The sequence below is a fragment of the Chaetodon trifascialis genome, chromosome 8, assembly GCF_039877785.1.
Source record: "Chaetodon trifascialis isolate fChaTrf1 chromosome 8, fChaTrf1.hap1, whole genome shotgun sequence".
Classification (NCBI taxonomy): Eukaryota; Metazoa; Chordata; class Actinopteri; order Chaetodontiformes; family Chaetodontidae; genus Chaetodon; species Chaetodon trifascialis.
Window position 1 is genome coordinate 17,276,486 of NC_092063.1, and position 24,538 is coordinate 17,301,023.

At 42.1% G+C, this 24,538-nt stretch overlaps 1 protein-coding gene across 2 annotated transcripts in view; it reads left to right on the top strand.

The window, feature by feature from the left end:
- Positions 1–2,184: 2,184 nt before the first annotated feature.
- The window catches only part of cntn3a.2 (contactin 3a, tandem duplicate 2), a 35,187-nt gene continuing 12,833 nt past the window's right edge, over positions 2,185–24,538 (top strand). The window contains exons 1-15 of one of the 2 annotated variants that reach the window (XM_070968139.1): positions 2,292–2,418; positions 3,427–3,516; positions 5,214–5,347; positions 6,157–6,292; positions 10,492–10,667; positions 11,609–11,704; positions 11,876–12,079; positions 12,992–13,094; positions 13,420–13,604; positions 14,784–14,920; positions 16,320–16,449; positions 16,951–17,101; positions 17,412–17,539; positions 19,390–19,559; positions 20,945–21,062. In XM_070968139.1, the coding sequence (XP_070824240.1) occupies positions 5,293–5,347; positions 6,157–6,292; positions 10,492–10,667; positions 11,609–11,704; positions 11,876–12,079; positions 12,992–13,094; positions 13,420–13,604; positions 14,784–14,920; positions 16,320–16,449; positions 16,951–17,101; positions 17,412–17,539; positions 19,390–19,559; positions 20,945–21,062 (1,789 nt within the window). In that variant the 5' untranslated portion in view covers positions 2,292–2,418; positions 3,427–3,516; positions 5,214–5,292. Of the gene's footprint in view, positions 2,419–3,426; positions 3,517–5,208; positions 5,348–6,156; positions 6,293–10,491; positions 10,668–11,608; positions 11,705–11,875; positions 12,080–12,991; positions 13,095–13,419; positions 13,605–14,783; positions 14,921–16,319; positions 16,450–16,950; positions 17,102–17,411; positions 17,540–19,389; positions 19,560–20,944; positions 21,063–24,538 lie in introns of both variants that reach the window. The other variant, XM_070968138.1, reaches the window with a different exon arrangement.

Below are 24,538 nucleotides of genomic sequence, written 5' to 3' on the forward strand. Positions count from 1 at the left end.
TGTCACTCAGCCCCCATGCATGCCCCACTTGCACACAAAGAAGAAGCCACACTCACACATTTTTGAGTAATTTTAACACCCCACTTCGCAGCTCTGTGTTTTCAGCCACTTGGAGCTCATTATACCGGCTTTCTGCTACATGGATACTTGAGTCCCAATGGCTCTCACTGACCCCACATATTATGACTGGCAGCCACTCCTACCTCATAAGCTCACAAAGCAGATTTTATGCAGCCTGCCTATTGAGAAATGAAGGCTTGGAGAAGGAAACGAGTGACTTGTGAAGAAAGTTGAGCCAGAGTGCCGCAGTCCTATCTTAGTTAGTTTTGGAAACTTTATGCCCCCTAGTGGTCAGAAGTATCGTAATGCTGCTTTAAAATGGTCAAGAAAAACCAAGAGAAAAATCTGCTATACAAAATAGCAAAACTACATGAAATACATGCTATTAATGATCTTATCAGCTACACTTGCTGCGTGCTTTTCCTGACATAACACATCAAAACCCTTTTGTGAAAAGGGTTTGCTTATAATGTCAATATCACTGAGAACCCAAACTCTTCCTAGCAATAAAAACACTATGTACTACATATTTTTTTATCGGCAGAAATAATTTGGGACTTTGGGAGATAAGCTTATTCGCTTTCTTGCCCACAGTAGATGGACACCACTGTGATATTTTTCTGTTATTTTGATTTTTTTTTTTTTTTTACAGCCCCTGAAGTCATAGTTTCACATCTCACTTATATCTCAAATATTAATCACTAAAGATGACAATCAAAATTAAATTTAAAGAAAAAGCATTCTTTGGTATCATTAAGTGTTTAACACTCAGAAATTCAGCTAGTCTGCTCCTTTAAATAACGACATGAGATTTTGACTCAAACACTAAGTACAGAGCAGTGCCCCGAAGAAAGTGATGTCACCTTTGTCCAACTGAACCACCTTCAAATCAGTGAGAAGAGCACAGATTAAACTGCACTGACAGAAATGTCTCATGAAAAATGACCAAAACGGTTCTAAGTTGGGCAGAAAAGTGTGTGCTCATGCAAGACCCCATCGCTCAAAGTAAGAGGCCATCAGAGAAAATACGGTATGAGGCCTTTAAAATGTCTGTGAAGATTCTCAGTCATCCAGGTCGTGGAGGGTTGAACCAAGGGCAACTGGACTTGGCTGCAGAAACTTGACAGTGTTTCACCTCTCATCCAAGGACTTTTTTTTAGTTCTGAACTGAACTGAAGAGGACTTGGAAGTTCAAGCTTTGGAATGAGACCTTCAATGTTCGTCAAAACAGAAACACTAGAATCTTTTTAGCTGATTTCCGTGAAGCACTTTAGGTTCATCCCAGGTTAGCAGTGCACTTTAAAGATCTGTGATTTAACTTCTCTTCTTGGATGTCGTTGACTTCTTAGCCTTTTATGTGCACAGGCCAAAAAAAGATACCATCTTATGCTGTTGGATCGAACGCTGTGGGTCATAGGACCTTTACCTCAGGAACCCTTTATACCTGAAGTATCTTGTTTGCAACTCGGCATCTGTGAGTTTAGTGGTCAAATATTGCTTACTGCAGCTTTAATATTCCACATGAATGTATCAATGCATGAATAATTCTGCAGGCTTGCACCAAATTTAACACAATGTTTCTGTGATACGGTATCAAGTTTTTAAGTTTCACTTCATGATCTAGACTGGAACTACAATAAAGCTGTGTTGATCGCTGTTGATCGCTACAGTTTTTCAGCTGTGTGCACCATCTTTGTAACTTTTCTTTCCTAAACCTGGGACAAAAGCCTTCAGAAGAAAATGAAGATGACCCCGTTGCGGTGCAGTGTTGTAGTCAGACGCAGGGGGGTGCAGTTCTCCGCCAGGTGCGTCCTCCTCCCTCCGCACCTTCCCATCCCAGCGCTGCTGCTTCTGGCTGCTCCGTCGCCTCCTCGCCGCCGCGGAGCCCGCTTCTTCTTCGCAGGGGAGCTGACTTGATGCGCATAATAAATCATCTCCGCAAGATCCCTTTTCAAGCCCAATTTCAGACCTACGCGTGTTGGATTTGAGAGCGTAAACACAGGCGAGAGTCGAGCCTCTTAACTGGGGATGTTTCAAATGTGATTCGGCGCAGCCAACAACGTGGGTGTTGTGTGTGTGTGTGTGTGTGTGTGTGTGTGTGTGTGTGTGTGTGTGTGTGTGTTTGTGGGGAGTGGAGGAGAAGGGGGAGAGCAGCGATATGAAACGCGTGTGTTTATGCCTCCTGCGTTCCCTGTTCCCTCTGACTGACCACCGGCTCTGTTTTTGCACCTGTATGAACGACCTTGCGATTGTGACCGAAATTTTCCTAACAAGGTTTCCATGGAGGATCAATCTGTCGCTTCTTCCATGAGGGCTGAATTTGGTGCCTGCTGGTCTAAAGATATCTCAAGATAAGAGGTAAGACACACACGCGCGCACTCACACAAATATATAGCCCACGAGCGCGCTTCGCAATTGTGAACGTGCACAAATACAGGACGCTAAATTATTTACACAGTGATATTTATATGCTAAAATATTCATTCACTCAGACAGGCTCACACATCGGCCTGTCTTGCCTGTTATCCCGAATTGGCCCATTAATTCCTAATGATATCTTCGCTAATAATAATTTGTTTTAGGCTGGAGTAACGCGACGTGCCCTCCCAACTGCAGCCAATTCCTCCACACTGAGTTATGTGGTGTTGGACAGGCATGCGTTCAGACACAGGCACTTTCTTTCTTTAAAACGAGGAGTTGTTTTGTGGTTCAGCCGTGCCTTTCTTTGTCAAACTGATGGAGAGATGCTCTTGCATTACTCACATGGTGGTATTTTTGCCTCCTAACTGCTCCTGTGGTTCCTACCTGGTGTGATGCCACACTGCAGCCCGACTTCACTTCACCTCACGCTCTTACATGTGTAGCTACAGGCCAATACCAGCGCAATTTAGGGCTAAATCACCCTTGGGTGGAATTGCATGAATGGTGTTTGCATGCACTGGCTGATCAAAAAGAAGGCATAGATGTATTCAAGTGTTTTAAAGACACCTCCTCCAAAGGTATTAAATGTTAACAAAAAAAAAAAAAAACTCCACACACCTTGAGAAGTGTCATGGCAATGACTGGCTTTATGCCTCTGAGATACAGTAAGTGCTCAAGGTGCAGACACACACACACATACGCACACCATTTCCAGCTTGCAACATTCACCTGGTAATTGCATACTTGTATGCCACAATGTCAGCTGGAATATCTGTGATGAATGCAGCTCAGGCCTTCAAAGTAAGTACACTCCCACTCTGCCAGCTGGGCTATTTGTTCAACCAGCGTGTTACTTGGATGCGGGCGGAGTGTGATGGAGGTGGTAGATATCGTGATTATACATTATTTTTTCAAGTCAGTTAACCCAGTGGTGTGTTGTTACAGGAAGGCACCCTCCTTGATTGAGAGTGATTCACCCTGCAAAGCTTTCTCACCACCTTTTATCGGCATCATCGTTAGCACCATTATCCATGAGTGCAAGCTGAGAGGGTGTGTGTGACTGAGTGTGAGTGTGTGTGCCTGCATGCATGTGGGAGTGTGTGTGTGTGTGTGTGTGTGTGTGTGTGTGTGTGTGTGTGTGTGTGTGTGTGTGTGTGTGTGTGTGTGTACCTGCATGTGCTTGTATCTGTGTGTGTTCCTGCGTGTGTGCGAACGGTCCGTACATGTGAATCAGACTGATCTGCTTTGTGTAATATCACTGACAGAATTCCGTAACTTGGTATTTTGCATTTGTAAATGATTTATTAGATCTGCATGAAAAAAAAGCAACCAACTCGTTGCATCAGCTGTTAGACGATGCCACCCCTGACAAAACCCCATTACAAATCCAAGCCATAACATGCAAAGTCGACAGTAGTGTAATACCGACTGTACCTTCCACACACCAATCCTCAGTCTTGAGGTGCCAGCAGTTTGCACACTGTGGGCCTATCACTGAGGTATGGCATGCAGGACTCCTCTTGAGAGAAAGCGTACCAATCCAATTTTGCAGACTTTGGGGGAAGAAAAAGGACCAAGCAAACATGAAAGGTAGGAAAGAAAATCCTGGCTGAGACCCCACGTGTCTGATTTGACATCCAGGCAGCTGACAAACAATTAGACCCTCCATAAGTAGCGTTCTGAACCAGGCTCGCCCCGGGATTAGGCCACAAATGAGCCGCACATCACGGCTTATGTCTTCTAAATGGAAAGTGTGTGTGTTTGTGTGTGTGTGTGTGTGCATGTGGAGGAAGGGTGTTATATGTGTTGTACACAGTGAGAAAGTGAGTTTGGTGTGTAGGTGTGTGTGGGTTGTGTGACATTTAGCAGATTGGTGTTATTATCTGTGCGTGCCCTTACTATATCTTGAACACCTCTTGTAGACATTTGTGTTTTGTGTGTTTCCGTGTGCGCAGACCTGCTCGTTCATGTGCATGTTTTTCGCGTGGGTCCACACCGATATCCGCAGATCTGCATACAATCTGAACACGTGTATGTGTGTGTGACTGCTCTCTTAACTGCTGTGTTATTGCCGCTTCTCCGCTGTGTGTATGTTTGACATTTCATAATTGCATCATTACTCGCTCAGTCTCCTCCTGCAAGAAGTGGGTGCATTGCAATTTGCAACACATGCTACGAGCAGACAGACACTTGCCCTTGATTATGGACCTGGGTGGAATGGCTTCCTCATCAGGCTGTCTTGATTCACCCCAGCATGTGGGGAGACACATGCTGCTGTGGGGGAATCTAATTGATTGGATGGCACCCAATTCCCAGGTCCAAGTCTCCTCAGGCAGCCAGAGTGAATCCGTCCAAGTGAAGGATGAGCTTAGGCGTTGGTCGCTCCCCTAATAGATTGGCAGGAGCTTTCTCCCATATGCCTCTGGTGTCATCCGCAGATATCTCCGGGTGCAAGTCGGCCAAAGCACAGGGCAGAAAGTGACACTGCCTGGATCTTCACTGATTAGAAATGTGAGAATGGACAGAAGGAACGTGACACATCCCGCGTCAAATTCCACTTCCAATTTTATCATTGTCGCACTTCCACTACTAAAACTGCACGCTTCCCCTGTCGTCTCCTGATAGATCATTAAAGGAGATAATGTATCAGGAAAGCGGGATAAAAAAAAAAAAGATGGTGCGGCTTGCCTAGTTTGGTGTTTTACAACAAAAATCTTGTTCCAACAGGTCAGGCTCCCTTTCTCTCGGAGAACACGAGTGCCATTTCAAAACTTATTGGATGAAAGTCTCATTTGCCCTTGGCTGCCAAAGATGACGTTGCCATGGAAACAGCTTCTACTGTTATCAATCATCGACTGTCTGGCAGGTAAACCACCTTTTTATATGAGTAATGATTCTTTATCGTTTGGACATTTACAGTTGCAGGATGATAGCTGAAGAGCCGAAAATCACGTCAGTGTCAGAGATGATAGGATGGGCGCAGGTTTAAAGGAACACTCCTCAGTATTGACTTCCATTCACAGCAGAGGTGCAATACTCTCAATCTTCCTCTTCACTGCTCTGTGACTGTAACCCGATGGAGACATTTGCTGTTGTTTCCTCGTCTTTTACACTTTTCCTCGGCACTTTGTGTAAAATTTCAGCAACAGAAAACACAGAGCAAAGACTGCTGCTTCTGTTCCTTAAAGAAATGTGTTTATTAATAACGTTCATCGGAGCATTTATGTTCAGAACAGAGAGCAATTGTTTCTCTACATTCACAATAAATTGGAAACTTTTTTGATACATAACGGACAACAGTTTTAAAAATCACTATTTTCCCCTCTTGTATCTTTTGAAAATACAATCATTTTTAATTGCTGGAAAAGCAACATGTGTAATTTCAAAGTGACAGGAATGGCATCCTGCTGCAGTGGCACACTCTCAAGTGCTCATTTTATTCAATTTATTCATTCGGGAGAAGCTGCACTTTGCAACACCTCAAGATAATATGAAACATATTGAGTCATTTCCCATGTATAATAATGTCCAGCCTCCCATCTTGACAGAACATCCCTGTTAGACCTGAATATCCTATTTCCACCAGAAGAATGGGAAATTATGGAGGCTGTACTCTTTCAAAATGACACTTTTTTTTCTGTCGCTATGCTCAGGCTGTCACTGTTTTTCTGACAGATTGTCTGGACAGTGGATCATACCATGGTCCAAGATGGAGAATGGAGCCAGGTGACTTGTTCATTCCTGTAGACTCCATAGAGGAAGAAGCTACTCTGACCTGTGATGCCAAGGGAATCCCACCTCCTCAGTACAGGTAAGAGAACATTCAAATTAAGGCATGTATAAGCATTTAGACAAAGATGAGGCTCATTATTTGAGGTTTTCAAAGACCATCTGTCAGTTTATGTTTACTTTGACTGTTACAACAAGTGAACATCTGATTTACAAATCAATAGTACCAAAATCTGTCTGAAAACTGGATATAAAAGTAGCACTTCTTGGACAAACATGCATTTTTTTTTGTAAGAACTTAAAGGGCTTTTCCATATGTGCTTTTGGATGAGCTGAATCAAAGTATGCTGCATTGATTTTTGTTTCCATTCCAAGTGTGTTAAGTTGTTCCAAGTCCTGAGATGGACCATCTCCAGAGAAAGGTCAAAGTGTGCCCATAGACTTTACAACCATGAACGTAGTCCCAGTAATGTCACCCATATGTTTATGTGGAGTCATTGTGAAGCTCAGTGGCCATGGCTCCGGCCATCACCATCTTGGCAGTGCGTGACTCCACCATTCCAAAAAATGGGAAAAAAAGTGGAGCATGGGTGGAGCTGAGATGGGCTGAATGAAGCCTGGTTACAGAAACCTAACTACAAGCTGTCACTCAAAGCGTCATGCCCATAATTATGCAAAACTAACAACAAAATTAACATAACAAAATTCACCCCCTGTACAGTTGTCACAAATGGGGAAGTTAGCCATAGAGTCCAAAACTGTTATTTGTACCAGGCTGTAAACATGTTGGGCATTTCTGTGTGACTGAGTATTGTCTCACTTCTGGAGCCTGCCTCAAGTGGCCATTTGAGGAACTGCAGTTTTTGGCACTTTCATGCTTGCTTCATTTTTCAGCCCCAGAAGTTGTACATGCCGGCTGCCTCCACGTAGGTTGTGGTGACGTCAGATGGGCTTTGTCATAATTCATGGACAATTCAGTGTCATCATTCAGTGACGATTCAGCAACATGTTTATCAAGCAGTAAGCGGTAGATGCCAAGCGGAGTCAAAACAACAGCCTGAAAATCCAGCTGGCTACCAGCAACTCTTGCACAGTGCAATAGTAAGCAGCACTCAAGAGGACACTGCTTGTAGACTCAAGACAAGCGTGCCCTCCGTTAAAGACACACCTTCACCTGTTGTAATGGAAATGTAAATCCCTGCTGTGCCGAGTCAAACCAAGCCAAGCCAGGATGTGTGTATTGGAGAAGGACTATTAGAGGGACTTGGGCAGATAATCAGCAGCTCACGTGCATTTTCTCCCTATTTTTGTGTTTGCTTTCATCACTGAAAGCATTTTCTGAGCCGCCAATGTCATAAGAGGACCTTGTTAAGCACTGTGATCAGTGCAGGAAATATAACATTTGGGTGAAAAATCTGCTGAAAGCTACTTTTTTTAAAAAAGAAAAAAAGGATGTTATTTTTAGTGCAAATCTTTCAAAACCAAACATATATAGAGATATAGGAATAATTTCCATATTAATGACAGTCTTGTCCATTCATGTAAAGCCATTTCAGTCATTTACAGGATGTAAAAAATTTTTGATGTAAAGATTTTTTTGCATGAAATTGGAAGGTGCTTGCTCCCCTTTAAGTTTTCTCCAAATTAGACTAGAATGCATTAAGACACTCTGAGCAGTGGCGTCATTATGGCTTTACTAATTCCTATTGACTAACATGCTGCCAATCTGGCTCTTGTCTCGCCAGATATTATCTCAGGGACACACGTGTAGCATCTTAATGCATAAATCTTCCCTTATAAAAAACACCATGAGACCAGTGCTGGTTGCTCGAAAGTAGCTGGCACCAACAGGCATTGATTACAAGTGTCTTTGGCGTTCAAAAGTGGAATTACTGCAGCACAGACGACCTGAATGATAATGGCTCATTATTTCAGCCTTTTCACATTCCTTGCCCAAGACCAGATATTTCCATGTACTGATTAAAGGTGAGATGAGCATGTTTAGTGTGGTGTCTTCTCAAGCTGGATGTGCTGGGCTCTGTATGCCTTCAGCACTTCTCTGGCTCCTCTCTTGAAGTGTAAATGGGCTCGCACTGCTCCCTCTCCCTTCTTTTCCTTTCCTCCAGTCACTCACAAAATGATGAGACCCTCATAGTATGCACACTGTAAGCGGCATAAAAACTCATGGCACAAAGCCACATCTTATATAGAAAAGCATCATCTCACAGCAGGTTATAAAAAGGATGATGTTTTAAAAATCTAAACAGAGGGTGAGTTTACCTTTACCTGACCTGAGGTTTGGAGCCTGTGGCTCTAGACTGAAGGGTCATCTGGAATCCTCAAGTTTCTCCATGGTCAGATGGTCAGACAACATGTGTTCACAAAATGAGTCTCAAGCAGAGTAATTCGGTTTTGGAGTTGCTCTTCAATCACCTGCCTGATGTTCAGGGTAGCACTGAACAGCAGAGGCACTTCAGAGCAGGTCAAAAAGAGGAGAACATGGTGACTCAGACCTGGACACAAACACCTTAAAACACACAGGCAGGTATCACAAACTGATCCAACCCTTCAGGGAGTCGTCGTGCAGGCGGTCTCTCAAACTGTGTTGTCTTAAGAAGTAGTACGGTTAATGTTGACGCATTCAGAAACACAGCCGTCAGTTACAAGTGTGTAAAACAGGGCTGCCCATAATGAAGCTATAAGGTTCATTTTGGCCCAGCAGATATTTCAAGCAAAACAAAATATTATTGTTTGCTGTTTTATTTTGTACAAGGTAGAAATGATCTTTAAATATGTAGGCTCCCTAATTATTCATTGTTTCTCATAATCTGAGAGACACAATGCATGGAGTATGTCAGTACATTTTGCATCTCAACAATAAGATACAATACAATACAGGTGTCTGCTTTTTGGCCCGTGGCCCACCATTGCGTTTCAGTTTTGGCTCGCCAAGGGAAAAAGTTTGCGCACCTCTGATCTAGAACGTGGCATCAAGCAACATTCAATGGTTTGGATATATTCTTTTAGAAATCATTTAGTAAGCTAGACTTTGAAGCATTCAGAAAGTTGCCCACCACAGCCTGCACGTCGTTCATTTCCTCATAAGAAGAGCAGAATTGAAAAATGTGGCTGAAGGAAACAAATTATTTTTTGTACTTTGAGGGAACGTTCTTGAAAAGTGCTCTGCCCTTGAACCCATCAATGCTCCAGTTTTGAATAGCATTTAAAAATAGATGAAGTGTTGTGCTGGTGGAGAAAGAAAGTCTTTTCTTTGCCAAATAATGAGACTTGTTTGAATCAATGAATTAACCTTGTGTCTTTAAGAGTTCTTTTCGGTGCTTCATTTATGTGATAGCGCAATCTGAACTTGCTACACAAAGTATTATTTTTTTTTAATTCCCACGCCTGCTAAGTGTGGGAAAGATGTAATGGATGGTGAAAAGGAATGTAAAAGGCATCCTTTGTTACATCAGCCCACTGTTACCTCTTGCCAAGTGCTAATGTTTTGTCCTAATGAGAAGTCAAAGGTGGAATAATGTCACATTATGTAAATATAATGTGGCAGAGAAGAGGTGATTATGGCTAAGACTGATGATAATATCTAGGATGGCTTCTGAAACCTTTATCTTCGCTTCCCTTAAATAGCAGAGGACAGCTTTGTGTGTGATACTCCAAGATTAAACTTTAATGATCCCTGTGGGGAAAACGGGATAGCTGCAGCAGCAAAAAGTGATAGAGGAAAATAAAGAAAAATAGAAGCAAACAGAAACATACAGTATAAATAGCATTTGCATGAAACATAAACAATAACACGATAATGTTTAAGTTAAACAAATGACTTGGACACATAGCAGCTTTATGCATTATTAGATCACAGGCACAAAATCCACAGTCATGAAACAGGACAGTGAAGACAACAAAAAGGCAACCAAGACTGCAGACACCATTCAAATGCTTGTCATTACATGTACTTTTGACAGATGTACACAGATTTATCAACTCTAAATACTATGATATAAATACATATAAATAGTTTTGTTTGAAACTTGAAGTTGAAGCACTTCAGGACAAGAATTAATTGGCAAAAATCCCAACTGTAAAGTTCACGTTCCAAGTGAATTCCTATGCACCAGCACAAATACACAGTATATTATTCTGACTTGGAGTGAGTTAGTACAGTGAGTTGTGTTCTCAGCTCACCTCCTGTCAGACCACCTTGGATGGTAGAAAGAAATGGACAGTGTGTTTTGCCAGGGACTGATGGTGTCTCTGCCCCCACAGATGGTCATTGAATGGGACTCTCATAAATCTGGGCCTGGATCGCCGGCGGCGTCTGTCCGGGGGCAACCTCATTATAAGCAGTCTGGACCGCTACCAGGATGTAGGGATGTACCAGTGTATGGCGTACAACACTGTAGGAGCCATCCTCAGCAGGAGAGCAAGTCTGCAGTTTGCCTGTAAGTTGGCGTGAAGCTGCGTCCAATGCACGCTCACAAAGACCAGTGACTTCACTTTTGATCACTTTGCTCCATCGGGCGTCGTTTTGTTGGATGTGCTTTTGGGCAAAGTAGTCCGCTAAACTGCTTATGCAGTGTGTGGAGAAAATCTTCAGACAGCAACATTTGCTTTGACTGGAGCCTAATATGCTGGTACTGTTACAAAAAGACAAAAATAATGCCACGCCACACTGTTTATAAACCTTGATTTATTTCACATCACATATCTTTGCTGAGCAAACACCTCAAACCAATAAAGAATCGAGTACCTGCTGCTTGCGTGCTCTTCATTAAGGCTTCTATTCAGTATTGCAACAAAACACCTTTTCACACCTTCTCTTGCCTTGTGGGTATTTTGGGTTTTATTTGACAAGCTGTTAAGATATACACGGCTGAGAAAATTAAATAATGACATTTAATAATAACTCAACAACAATGAGTCTTTGCAGAAATAATGTCCTGGTTACACTGGATAATCTCCACACCTCACTGATAAGAGTTTTACAAATTTTCACCTTCAAATGAAAAGAGTCCCAATAGAAAACTGACTGCAGCAAAGTCTTTAGAGGAGGGGGTAAGTGGGAAAATATGTGTATGTTTAGTTTTAAATACTTATCCTATCCCATCATGCAATGGTCATATGGTTACACAGCTTCTGTAGATTGAGTTGTAACTTGTTCTTTCTCTAATATCTAATTTAGGGCCTGCGCTGTATTTTGCTCTTTTACAAAACCCCTCGCTCTTTGCTGTCTGTCTCTGTCTCAGACATTGCAGAGCTGCAGTTCTCATGACAATTTCCTCATGGGCTTGTGTCTGTGTCTTGCTGAGAGCTTTTACTCAGCTCCGTTCCTCTCTGATATGTGAGATCCTGCAGTCATCTTTTGTTGTTTTTTTTCCATCAGACTTAGATCATTTCAAAGTCCACACCAGAAGCGCAGTGTCAGTTCGAGAGGGACAAGGAGTGGTGTTGCTTTGTGGGACGCCCACTTCCTCAGGAGGTAAACTTTCTGGCCTTCGTCTTAACCTCCTACAGTGCAGTTATTTGAAGTTAAAGATGAAAGTATGATCTTGCCACCGTTGATTAGCCTTTTAAGAATCTCATTTAACACCCTTGATCCCATTTAATGTCACGTTGTTTTGTGTCTACGATCTGTGTGTTTGTCCTCCAGACCTGACCTATGCATGGGTCTTCAATGAGTACCCATACTTTGTCCAACAAGACAACCGGCGTTTCGTCTCCCAGCAAACAGGAAACCTTTACATTGCCAAGGTGGAGCCCTCTGACGTGGGTAACTACACCTGTGTCGTGATGAACAGCATCACAAAGGGCAAAGTTCACAGCTCACCCACATCTCTGATCCTCCGGACAGATGGTAAGATGGACAACAGCTTACGGCCGTGATGTGACAAGTGTGCCTTTCAGCCATGTATGGAGGACCTTCCCTTTCATGGTGCCTTTAATCAACATGCTAGCATGGTTGCTCTTTGTCCTGTCGTGCCTCACTGCGGTTGAGTCACAGAGTGCTAATGCCTGTAAATAAATAGTTGCTCCTCAATGTAGGCCAGCAAACAAAGCACCCAAATCCCATCTTTGCTGACATAGCTTTCTTATAATTCGCATTCCCTTTAAAAGCTTTCCCTGTGCTTTCACATGAGTTCTCGGGCCGCTCCTCAGTGGTCTGTTGTTCTCTTCTCTGTTATGCTTTCATGGAAAGAGTGAATAAAAATTGCCTTCAGAATGAATTAAACATAAGCTATACGTCACTGGACCATTACATTGAGTGTTCTGGTGGCTCAACCAGTTAGTTTCCACTCAGTGTACTGTACATGTAGCTGCATAAATTTAAATCCCATCGCATCACTTTCAGATCCCTGTCTCGACTGTCCTCCCTGAATACTGATATTAACAATAAAATACCACAGGCTGGGAACGGCCCACTCAAGCTTTGAGATAACAGCCTGACTAGCTGAAAAAAAAAAAAAACAGATTTCAGATTTACTCTATTCCTACTCATCTGTTCCACCAAGAAGAGATTTAAAGTATTCCTTGCTGGCGTTTCACTGCACCCTGGCGACTGCACACTTCAGTGATGTACTACTTTGAGTTTACCCATGAGAGAATGTTCTTTGCTCAGAGAACAGTCTCTCATGGTCACGCTCATGTGTCTTTTATTTCTCCTCTGTTAGTTTTACAGTGCTATTGTTTGGTCCATAATGCAAGCCATATTGCTTGTAAGTCATGAATAATGGAGGACTGAGCAAGTTCTTGTGCTTGCTCTTCATAGGAGTGATGGGTGAATACGAGCCGAAAATAGAAGTTAATTTCCCAGACAATGTGCCTGCCGCAAAAGGATCAACAGTTACGCTGGAGTGTTTCGCCCTTGGGAAGTAAGCCGGATTCCTTGAAGCATGTTTTCAATCTTCTGCTGTCTTTCATTCCAGATGAGGAACCTCTGAATTTCTGTATAGTAAAGTTACAGCGGCAGTTATATTTCTTAGAGTGTGGCATCGAGCCATGATTGGTTTGAAAACCATGCGAGACAGCTTTTTTTGTTGTTGTTGGATTGAGCTAACTCTAAACCATTCATCCACAAAAAATATACTGAATAGGCTTTAAGCTCCATGAAGCACTTTATTGCAGGATTATTACCGGCTCCTGCAACCTGAGCGACAATCTTAAATGTGAATCACGACTTTCCACTGTCTCTTCCAGCCCCGTGCCAGAAATCACCTGGAAGAGGGCTAATGGCGTGCCCTTCCCCAGCAAAGTCAAAATGAAGTACTCCAATGCCGTGCTGGAGATCCCCAGCTTCCAGCAGGACGATACAGGAGGATACGAATGTGTGGCGGAGAACAGGATGGGCAAGAACATGGCCACCGGTCGACTGGCATTCTATGGTACTAAGACCCTTGTTTGGCTTGCTAAGATAACACGAAAAACATTGCTTATTGTAAAGTTATTAAGAATTAGAAGCTCTTCTAGCCATCCTGTTCTGCATTTAATACTGTCAGCATGTGGCATCAACAATTGGCTTAAGTGATTAACAATTGTTACTTGGTAACAGAGCTGCAACGATTAGTCCATTCATTGATTAGTCAATCCAAAGAAAATTAGTCACCAACTAGTTTGATAATTAGTCATTTCAGTCATTTTTCAAGAAGAATGTCAAACATTTGCTGTTTCCACCTGCTTAAATGTGACAATTTGCTGCTTTTCTTTGTCATTTATGACAGTAAATGAAGAAATCTTGGGTTCTTGGAGATCTGGAGATCTCACTTGGGGCTCTGAGAAATTGTGACGGTGAATTTTCACCATTTTTTAACAATGAATCCATTAATCGTTAAAATAATCATCACATTAACTGATAATGAAAATAATCTTTGTTTTATCCCTCTTTGGTAACATGATAATTGTAATAATTTTAACTGCTTGTTGTAATATAGAAAGCTGGAAAAAGACATTACCCTCTTTCCAGATAAGAAAGGCTGTTGTTATAGTTTTACTGCCGTTGTTACATTTCTGGGTTCTCAGCTTACTTCAGCTGTGAATTTTTGTGAGAGAGGGAAAATGACACTTGTGAAATTGGAGCTGACGGTATGTACAGTGCCTGTGAACTGAGCTGTGCTTATTATGGGCACAACACTCAACCCATGAAAATTCCTGAAAAGCTGTAAATATGCAGAGGTAAGATGCAGGATGAGTTGTGCACTGGATGGGACAGGGGTGATGTTTATTCTACACAGAATTAAGGTGACAGGCTGGGCTGAGCGGAGGTGTCGCATTCGCGTTCGCTTTAGCTTCCAGCTTTGTGGTGCAGTCTTTGGGGCCACAGGCAGCTGACACGTTTAATTGATAAAGCTGAGTGATATTCTGCATTCACTCCTCTCTCCTCTATCCCCTTTAAAGACAAACCCGTTCTTCAAACGTTTTTATGATTTTCTCTTATTTGAGCTGTCAATGTGCGCATGCTTTCCTTTGAACTATTTTGGATGCAGCATATTTAATGAGATCACTCTGCTCCTTCAAAATCTGCTTCTCGTCAGATATTTCACTGGAGTGTATTTCTGTTCCCTCAGCCAAGCCTCAGTGGATCCAGGCCGTGAAGGACACGGCCCTGGCCATAGAGGAGAGACTATACTGGGAGTGCCGGGCCAATGGGAAGCCCAAACCCTCCTACACGTGGCTGAAGAACGGCCAACAGCTTCTCTCAGGGGTAAATTACAGCCTGTCTTCTGCCACCTACCAATATTTCATTTTAAAGACTTAATCTTCAGCTTCAGCTGATCCCTTCATTTTAGAGAGCCTGGCGTCAAGCACGTTGCTGTTTTTCCAAGTGCAATTTAGAGTGAGATCAGAGGAGAGTGTAAACATCCTGCAGAGGTGTGCCAGTGATGAGACTTGGATGTAACTGTCTCTTATTCTGCTCTACCTTGGCAGATTACACAGTCTTAGAGAGTGGATCAGTGTAGTCCCTGCGAGATTGCTCCATTTCATCTGAATGGAGTCAGTGGTTGCTTTTCATTATTCATGGTGCATGTTTAAGCTCCTCCAGATTTAGGGACAATGGACTTTAATCTTCTGTGAAATATACTGTATATAGCAGCACACCTTCCTCTAGACCACCAGAGAAATACATGCCGTCTTGTGTATTTTGAGATTCATACCTTGAAACTTAATTTTCTAGCATTTAATAAAGCTCGGGGCAAGGCTTCTTCTTTTGAGTTGGACTGCAAATATAACCCGTCTGATTTTATTAAAAAGACATTTTTTTAAAATGTCATTCTTTAATTTGATTTCAAGAATATATTCACCATTTAGAATATGATTGGCAGTTGCACAGTTAAAAAGGCAATATTGTCTTTTTTTTCCTAATTGTTATTTCATGTCACACATGGCTTGAGAATGAGTGTGACAGCGTAAAGGTCCAGTGTGTACGATTTAGTGGCATCTAGCTTTGAGGTTCCTGATTCGCCATCTGAATACACCTCATCTCATCCTTCTCCTATGGTGCCTGCTAGAGTCAGTGTTTGGTTTGTCCATCCTGGGCTACTGTAGAAACACGGTGGTCTCCATGGTGGTGTCCGTGGAAGAGGACCCGCTCCTTCTGTAGACATAAAGTGCTCATCTAAGGTCATGAAAACACATGTTGTTTTCCGGTGATTAGCAAAACATAACTGTGAATATTATATGACATTTCTGCCAATATATCCCCTCAAATCCTGCTCACTGGTCCTTTGATCCTCACAGGCAAAACAGAAACAATATAAGCTGTGTTTCGTTTTATGGTTTTCACAAACTCCGTTTCCACTGCCAGATATTAGTCCTGAAAACATCCAGTTAGAAACAGTTCAGACGAGCGGGCCAACCGACACACTGTAAGACTGGTTTACATGATGGTGAGAAGAAGCATACTGTAAATGGAAAACAAAAATGTGGTTTGTGCTCTGACTGATTCATTCTCTGCAACATAATCCTGATTTGATCTGCACCCATTGACAATGCCTCTCACTCAATCCGATGGTTATTGAGCTTTGCCAGAGCGCACTGAGCAAAGCGAAAGCTACCTTTAAGTCTTAAGCAATAATTGCTTTCTTTCATCCTTTTCTTCACAGGACAGAATCCATGTGGAGGATGGAGTCCTGTCAGTGTCAGTGCTGACGCTATCTGACGCTGGCATGTACCAGTGTGTGGCTGAGAATAAACACGGCGTCATATATTTTGCTGCTGAACTAATGGTTTTAGGTAAGGTGGCATTTATCTGTCGCTTAAATCCTCAAATCGTTGTTGCCGAAGAATCTTAAAGGTCAATTTACTGTCATTCTTAAAGGTTGCCTGGATTAGCAGATAATGGGGTCAGCGAGGATGGTTTTGTGGGGCCAAACACATTTGACAAATCATTTTTCCCTTGGTGTTATCCTGATTTATATTGATGTCATGTTGGGAACGGGTGGTGGATGCAGAATTCCCATTTGAGTGGAAAATGTGATCTTCTGCAGAAGAAACAATTAAAAGTATTTTAAGATTTCTTCAGAAACCCATTTCATATGCAGAAAATGGAATAAAAAATCATCAGCAGTGATTCGATTTTAGATTTATTTGATTCTCATTCCAGCTGTTGAAATGTCAGTCTCCATTTCTTTACAATCTGATGATTTTCCCAGATCAAACTGAAGCACGCTTCAGATACCTTCTGAGGTTTGCTGCAGTCTTGTACTAAAGTCAGTTTACTGTTTCCTTCATCAGCCTCTCCTCCAGACTTCACAGGGAACGTCCTCAGAGCTTTGCTCAAAGCCAAGGCAGGAACTACTGTGACGTTAGAGTGTAAACCCCAGGCCTATCCCATCGCCAGCATCTTATGGAAGAAAGGAAACCTGCCCATCCACACCAATGACAGGTAATGACTGAACGAGATGTTCCTGCATGTGTTCCGAAACTGCTTTTATGATGGTAGAGCAAAAAAAAAAAAAAAAGGTGGCTGTTCAAAGTAGCGACAGCAATGCACACAGATAATTCAATCAATTCAGTATTTTCAGAGTGGGTGCATTATTCATCCCACCTGCGCCCTTTTCAAGCCTCATTTGGTCACATACGTGATCACTGACACGTAGACAAATCGAGAAACAGAGTTTATCTCATGTTAAAATGATTCTTTGTTCTCGCAAATTGGATTGTAAGCTGCTGTCTGTGTTTGTACACTCCTCTAGGATCACACTGTCCCCGGATGGAACGCTGAGGCTTGCCAACGTGAGCAAGTCTGATGCAGGCAGCTATACGTGCTTCGCTCGGAATAGATTTGGCATGTCAAGTACAACTGGAAGGCTCCTTGTTACCGGTGAGCTCCACTGTTAAATAGCAGAAAGCTTGTGCGTCCCACTTAGTAAGCAGAATTTATTGCTCAGTATGGATTAACACAGGAGAGAGCTACTGCACCGCAAGGACTTGACTCAATAACTGGTGGGTTGAAAACATAAACAGAGTTTGGGTTTTGCTCTGAGGAGCACATCAAAACTAAAAGAAGTCTCTCTCTTTGAGGGGCTAAACATCTTTGCATAATTAACAGCCTTAAATGTTTTTAGACTCATTTAAATGTGATTTTCTTGCTATATTTATTTATTTCAGGGGGTGTTATCCTTACAAATGCTCAAATGCAACTTGAAAAAACACAAAAAACTCTTGTTTTCTTTCAGTTATTTTATTGAGCTGTTTTGTTTGGCTGCATTTTGCAGCAGCTGCAATAATGCACTTGGAAGGTGTTTGAGAAAATACTCGATCATTGTTTTCCTCAAAGCAGCTGAAACAGCCAATTTACTGCAACAAACCAAAGTGCCCTGAGTGGAAGCAATGAAAGCGTTAGCGAGGAGGTGTTAGAGATGCTGTTATTGTGGAGCGTGTGTTTCCAGTGGAGTGATAGTTGTGAGCTCTCTTATTGGTTTTATTAATGTGCTGAATGCTATTCTCTGCTGCTGTAAGTGCCAAGGACAGTTATGTTTTTACATGACTGTTTTTCAAGGCCATAATGCAGTCACTGACACAGAGGCGTGACCCATGCATTGATCATTACTAGCTTAAGAACTGGGGGGGACCCTTTTTTTTGTCCCTTGACACTGTGTGTAAGGTAAGAGTACAAATCCTCTTCCTTTGTGTTGTACCTTCTTTATTTGATTCTAGCAGATTCATTATCTTGACTTTTGAAGCACAGCAGACTTAGCCAAATGATTGCTATTGTAGACTTTGAAGCAGTGCCCCTCATTTTTGTTCTGGATGCACAGAGAAGCCCATTACATGAAGTTTTATCTGATCCACAGTGTATTGTAATTGCTATCAGGATTTCAGAAGATTATTCTAGCTGTGTCGGCCCGGAGTATTAGGCCATTTTAGTGGTGGCAGGCTTCATGTTATCACATTATTCAACTGAGACTTGCATGAGACCTTCCTCTATACAGATAATACTCCTCTGCCTGTAACTTAGTGTATTAAAGAGAACATTCTTGTGCTCCGGTAAGTGCTGTATCAGTAGTCTGCCTCTGTTCGAGAAAATCAACAAAGCACCGCTCATCTCGTTGCAACAGGGGAGCAGATCTCATTTCAACTTATGGGGCAACCACAAAGGCTGGATGCTGTTCAAACAAATACAAGCCTGGGCTATTATTTGAAGTTTTATGGGTATGATCAGTGTAATATTAGCTAGCAAGCTAGCTAAACTAGAAAGCTACCTCTAAATATGCATCTGGCTCAGGGATAAGTTAATTAATTAATGCTTATGTTTTTAAACCTTCTATTCTGTTGAACAAAATTACTTAAAAAGCATCTGTCACAAGACTAGCTTAGTGTTATTATGGATCCCAGTGCTGTTCTTGGCTGGACCCACCCTACTCTGCCTCTGATTGGTTGCCTTTGTTGGTTGTGTTGGTTAATGAGATTGGTTAGGGTTCGGGTAAGAATGTGGGTTAGCCAATTGGAGGCAGAGTAGTGCCAGTCAGAGGCACAGTAAGGTGGGTCCTGACAAGAAAAGCAGTGTAATCCATAATAACGCTGAGCTGAGCTCATTAGGGCAGACAAACTTCATGTTTTTCTCAAGTCAGAGGGGATCTGCTCCCAGATGTTGCAATGAAATTTCTCATGTTCTGTATGAGTTTGGCAGCTTCCCGGGCCACAAATGACTCCCTCTCACAACGTTTGCAGATCCAACCAGAATCACCCAGGGACCAGTGGACATGGAGATCATTGTGGGCGAGAGCATCGTGTTACCCTGTCAGGTCACCAGTGACCCCGTCCTCGACGTTTCTTTCTCCTGGGCCTTCAACGGACAGCTCATCGCCAAGGGAGACGGTCACTTTGAGCTCGTGGGTGGGGTGAGTGACCCACAGTCGTACCTCTACAGAATGTGTGAATGGGCAATTGGCACCTGTTCCCATCTTGCTTCACTTCATCCCTACCATTAGTTAAAAGAGATGGCTTGTGGGTTGACATCGTAGTAGCTCTCATAGAGATTTACTGTGGCCAGTTTTGCTGCAGAGGGCGTGATACTATCCTTCTCGCAATTCTTAAAGTCTCGGTCGCATGATAAGTGGTGGGAATGTGGAAATCTTTGGAAGGAAGCGCCATTAGATCATTCAACCCCCTCTAAGCCTCCAGTTGTACTTTTGTGAATGGGAGCCTGTCGGTTGGGATGTCAAAACACACTTCCTACATAAAAATCATCATGTAGGTAATGCGTTAGCTGCTCAGCCATTGTGACAGGTTGTCATCTTTTTGAGTACCCTTCTCCTACCAGAGCTCAGCCCTCTGAAGTAATCTATTTTTAATACTTTTGACTGGTCTTGAATTCTTTTCAAATTCTACTTTGACATAGCCTGCTGCACCGCTCCTTATAACAGAAAGGGGATACACATCATTAGAGGTGTCTTTTAAAGGAGTGAAAGCATGGCAGAGCCCCAAATGACAAAACACTTTAAGAACACCCTCACACCCTTCGAGATTAACCATTCTTCCTGTGCCTGTTTGACTGACAATGTTCTTATCTGAAAACAGACTACTTCTTCAGCAATGCTAGAATATCCTCAGTCCAAAGAGATTATCAACTTAACTTTGCTGCTTCAAGGAATTTAATTTCCATAATTAAACCACGCTGGCTGTGCTGCCACATTTCCCTGCCAATGCCAAGAGAACGATTTCACCACTAATTTACCATTTGCTGCTTACGGGTGTCCTCTCAGATGAGAATCTGGAGGGCTTTTTTTCCCTCTCCAATTGAGCAAAAACCGACTGAACTCAGTACTAGTAGCTTATTTGAGCAGTTTTCTTGCGGCAGGTCCTGAAGGTCATGGTGATGACCTCTATAAAAAGCATGTGAAATTGCAGAGGCCTTGTCAAACACAAAAACTCCATTTGCTGCCTACAGTTTTGTGAATTCTGGCCGTGATCTTTTCACCTGAGCTCATCTTGGACAGCAGTGTGTGACTAAGAGGTTTTGTCATATTCAGAAATTTTTCATTATGTTTGTCTTTGTCTGTATGTTTTTGGCCGCATGAACTGTCAGGAGATATGTGTAAAATATCTTCTTAAAAAAGGCCTGATTTTCCTCTGCAGAGTCCCAGCTAGATAACTGCAGGATCTGCAAATGTTTTTGGCACTACTATTTACTACACCTTATATATGCTTCACTACATTCTTTAATAAGCTGTCACAAGGTCTGTTATCTTTCATGCTACATAAAGCTTTCATTGCTCCTTGGTAGAGAACAGCAGGAGATCTGATGATCAGGAACATTCAGCTTTACCATGCCGGCAAATATATCTGTGTGGTGGACACGGACGTGGAGAGCTTGTCAGCCGTGGCTGTATTGATTGTGAAAGGTAAGAAAACCTCTTCTCTGCTATGCAGTCACTAATTAAAACAGGGCTTACAGCCAGGATTGTTTCTGGGTTCCTCTTTTAAAAAACGGGAAATTAAAAATCTAGAATTCAGTGTTAATGGCAAATGAACTGGATTTGTATAATGTTCTTCTACCTCAACAGACAAAGCGCTTTACAATTTGCCTCTCATTCACCTATTCACACACACGCACACACACACACACACACACACACACACACACACACACACACACACACACACACACACACAGTATGTTGCACCGGGAGCAGTGTGAGGTTCAATGTCTTGCTCAAGGACACCTCGACATGTAATAGCAGTAAAGTGGGTGATGGATGTAGCCACAATAAAAAGATGTCTGTATTCTGTAAAGGTTACCAAATAAAGCCTTCTTTCCATAAAAATAAAGGCAAAAGAAAACATCTATCTATGGATATGCTTTACTGAGAATATTAAAAATGATGACTGTCTGGACGTGCAGTGTTCATTTAGGCTTTTAAACCAAAATGGGTTTTGTTTCAGCTGGTGATTGCAGTGCGACCAAAATGCCCATATTCTCATGAAAATCATTCTAGATGTCATCAGAGAGTGTGCAGTTTTCATGTCCTGCTTATTTCTACTAGCAATCGCTTGATTACATCAAATAGTGCAGGCTTGCTTCTCTTTTAGATTGCTTTCAGGGATATTTGTAGAAGTAGAGAACTTGACAAAACTGTGAAATTGTAGGAATATCAGCTATTTTTTCTCTCTCTCTCTCTTTGTAATGACCAATTTCCAATATTGTTGCAATGAACTTGACAGTGGAGTGCTTAGATGCCTGTCTGTGCTCACTCGTGCAGTATGTATAGCTCCATAGAGACACAATTGTCAAGAATTACATCGGGCAGAACAAAACAGAACAACTTTTGTAATGTGTTTGGGGGAATGGCAGGTTTGTATTGCGTGCTGGCTGGGCGGATGGATGTCTCTGGCTTTGATCAATAAGCCAAATAGCGAAGCAAATTGACACTAAGCAAATATGTTAAATGTCAGATGGGGTGAGGGATGATTTTGGTGTCAAGATTTGAAATGGTTCGGATCCGTATCTTTATTTTGTGAGGATGCCCACCAGTGATTCAGCTGAAGATCTTCTTAGCAAATGGCATTAATAAGTGCTCCTTTCCAAATGGGTAAGAACTAAGTGGAAATAAGACTGTTTTTCAAGGAGAAGCAATATCAAGCCCCTAGAAATGGATTGGCCCTGGTATTGACTGGAGAGAAACTTGTGACTCAGATTGTGCATTATTTACACTTCCTGCTCACGGCAGCTGTCACGGATGTCTCATTGCTTGGATTGAATAGCTTCAAATGTTGGGCGACAAAGCATGAAGCTGAATAGAAAACCACTCATGGAGGGTGAAGAATGGCTTTGCTTGCCCACAACTGCAAACCTCTAAAAACCATTGATTTGACTATCCAATCTAGCAGCCAGTCATTATCCTGTTTCAAAACCCCACTACCTTTATACCTATAACCTATAAAGGACACAAGTAGCTCTTTCATTGTGCAATGCCATATATAACACATGCTGCATATTAACCACCCAAGACTCAAGCTGTGCTCACGCAAATTATGAGCCTGATTCCAAAAAGGTTTGGATGCTGTGTAAAACGTAAACAAAAACAGAATGCAATCTGTTCCTGAGCCCATGTAGTAATATGCTTCATACAAAGTGTGTAAGCACTGTTGGAGGTCAAGATGTAGCTTGTTGTTAGTACAGTATTAACTGTTAGGTTGTTTTGCACAGTGGTTCCCCTCCTCAGGGCTGCGTGTCTCCAAGGGGTCACAAGTTAAGTCTGAGGAGCAGTGAAATGATTAATGAGGTAGAAGAGAAGAAAAGAACAAAGTACAAATGGATTTGTATCTAATCTTTGCTTTATTTTAAGCGGCAACCTCCAGGACTTCAAAAACTGCAGTTCCCCGAATGGCTACTTGAGCCCCATAAAATGGCCATATTTACAGCAGAAATAAACATGTTTGCAGTCTGGTACAAAAAACAGTTTTGGTCACTTTAGCTAATTTCCCTGTTTATTACAAATGTACAGGGGTTAATTTTGATATAATTCACTTGTTTCAAATATATTAAGGCTTAAAGTTATGCATAATTATAGGAGTGGCCACTTTGAGCGACAGCTAGTTGCTGAGTTTCAGCAACCAGGCTTCATTCATCCCCCTCAGATCCACCCACACTCACCTCTTTGCTCATCTTTGCATTAGTCGGGAGTTAGGCGGAGATGATGGTGGCAGCCGGAGCCACTGTCACTGAGCTCTTCAAAAACCTATGGGTGACATCACGGAGACTAAACCCATGATTTATCACCATTTATGCTTTTTTGGGAGATAATGGAGAATTTGACCTCTTTGGCCCTCGGACCTCAGAGTGGTGCAACTCATAGATGTCTGAATCATGACAATGATTAGCAATGAGACAATGCTTTTTTGTAAGGGGTCACAAGTCAAAAAGATTAGGAAGCACTGTTGTAATGGTCAACATTTGATTGTATTTTATAAGATATGTGTTTTTTTACATCAAGTCTCAATCTGTGAAGTAACTGTAACTGATACTTGAAGCAGAGTACAAGATGTCCATTTTAATTTAGTGGAGTAGAAGTAAAGAGATAAAATGATAAATAAAATTGTGATCCAGTACAAGGACCCCTGTCCCTGTGTGGCTAATCAACATATGCTGTTTCCATTGGAACTACTTTCCACCAGACAAATTGTCCTGTGTTGTGTGTATTACCCAAAGCAATGGCGACACTGGAAAGAGATGTTGCTGTTAAATTTTTTAAAATGTCATTTTTCAAAGCTGTTTGCACCACAAAAAACATCTGTTCACTCCCATTTATTTTTGGGTGGAGGCAGAAATCTCAGAGATGGATAGCTTAAAAAAGCTTGACAAATAAAGCGCAAACTATCTGCATGGCTACAGTATATACTGCAAGAGGCAGCTGAGAATACACTACAGCGGGATCCAGCTTCCCTCGGTGGCTGCATTTACATGCACTCAGAAAATGCAATTTTAATGTTAAGACAACAGTGTGAATAATGCAGGACTCATTTAACTGTGATAATGATTGAGTCAGTGGGATTGTGCTTTAGGCTGGACCTCGTGTGATCGCAGCAGTATACGTGGTCATTTATGATCATAATAGCTGTAATGCTGATTATTGGTGTTATCGGTGATAGAGGTATTATTGCAATCATGTAATATTAGCCAGTGATGGTAACTCAGTCATTTTGCAGGGTGCTTTTTCACATCCCGTCTCACTCCACTCCTCTCGCAGCACTGAAGGTCAATGATAATAGCTCCTGACACAAAGACTCTTGAGTGATCATCTGGGTTCTTGTTTTTTTACAATAGCAGTCGAAAATGTTTTTGATGCCACTCCATGATGCCTCGCAAACACTCCACTGG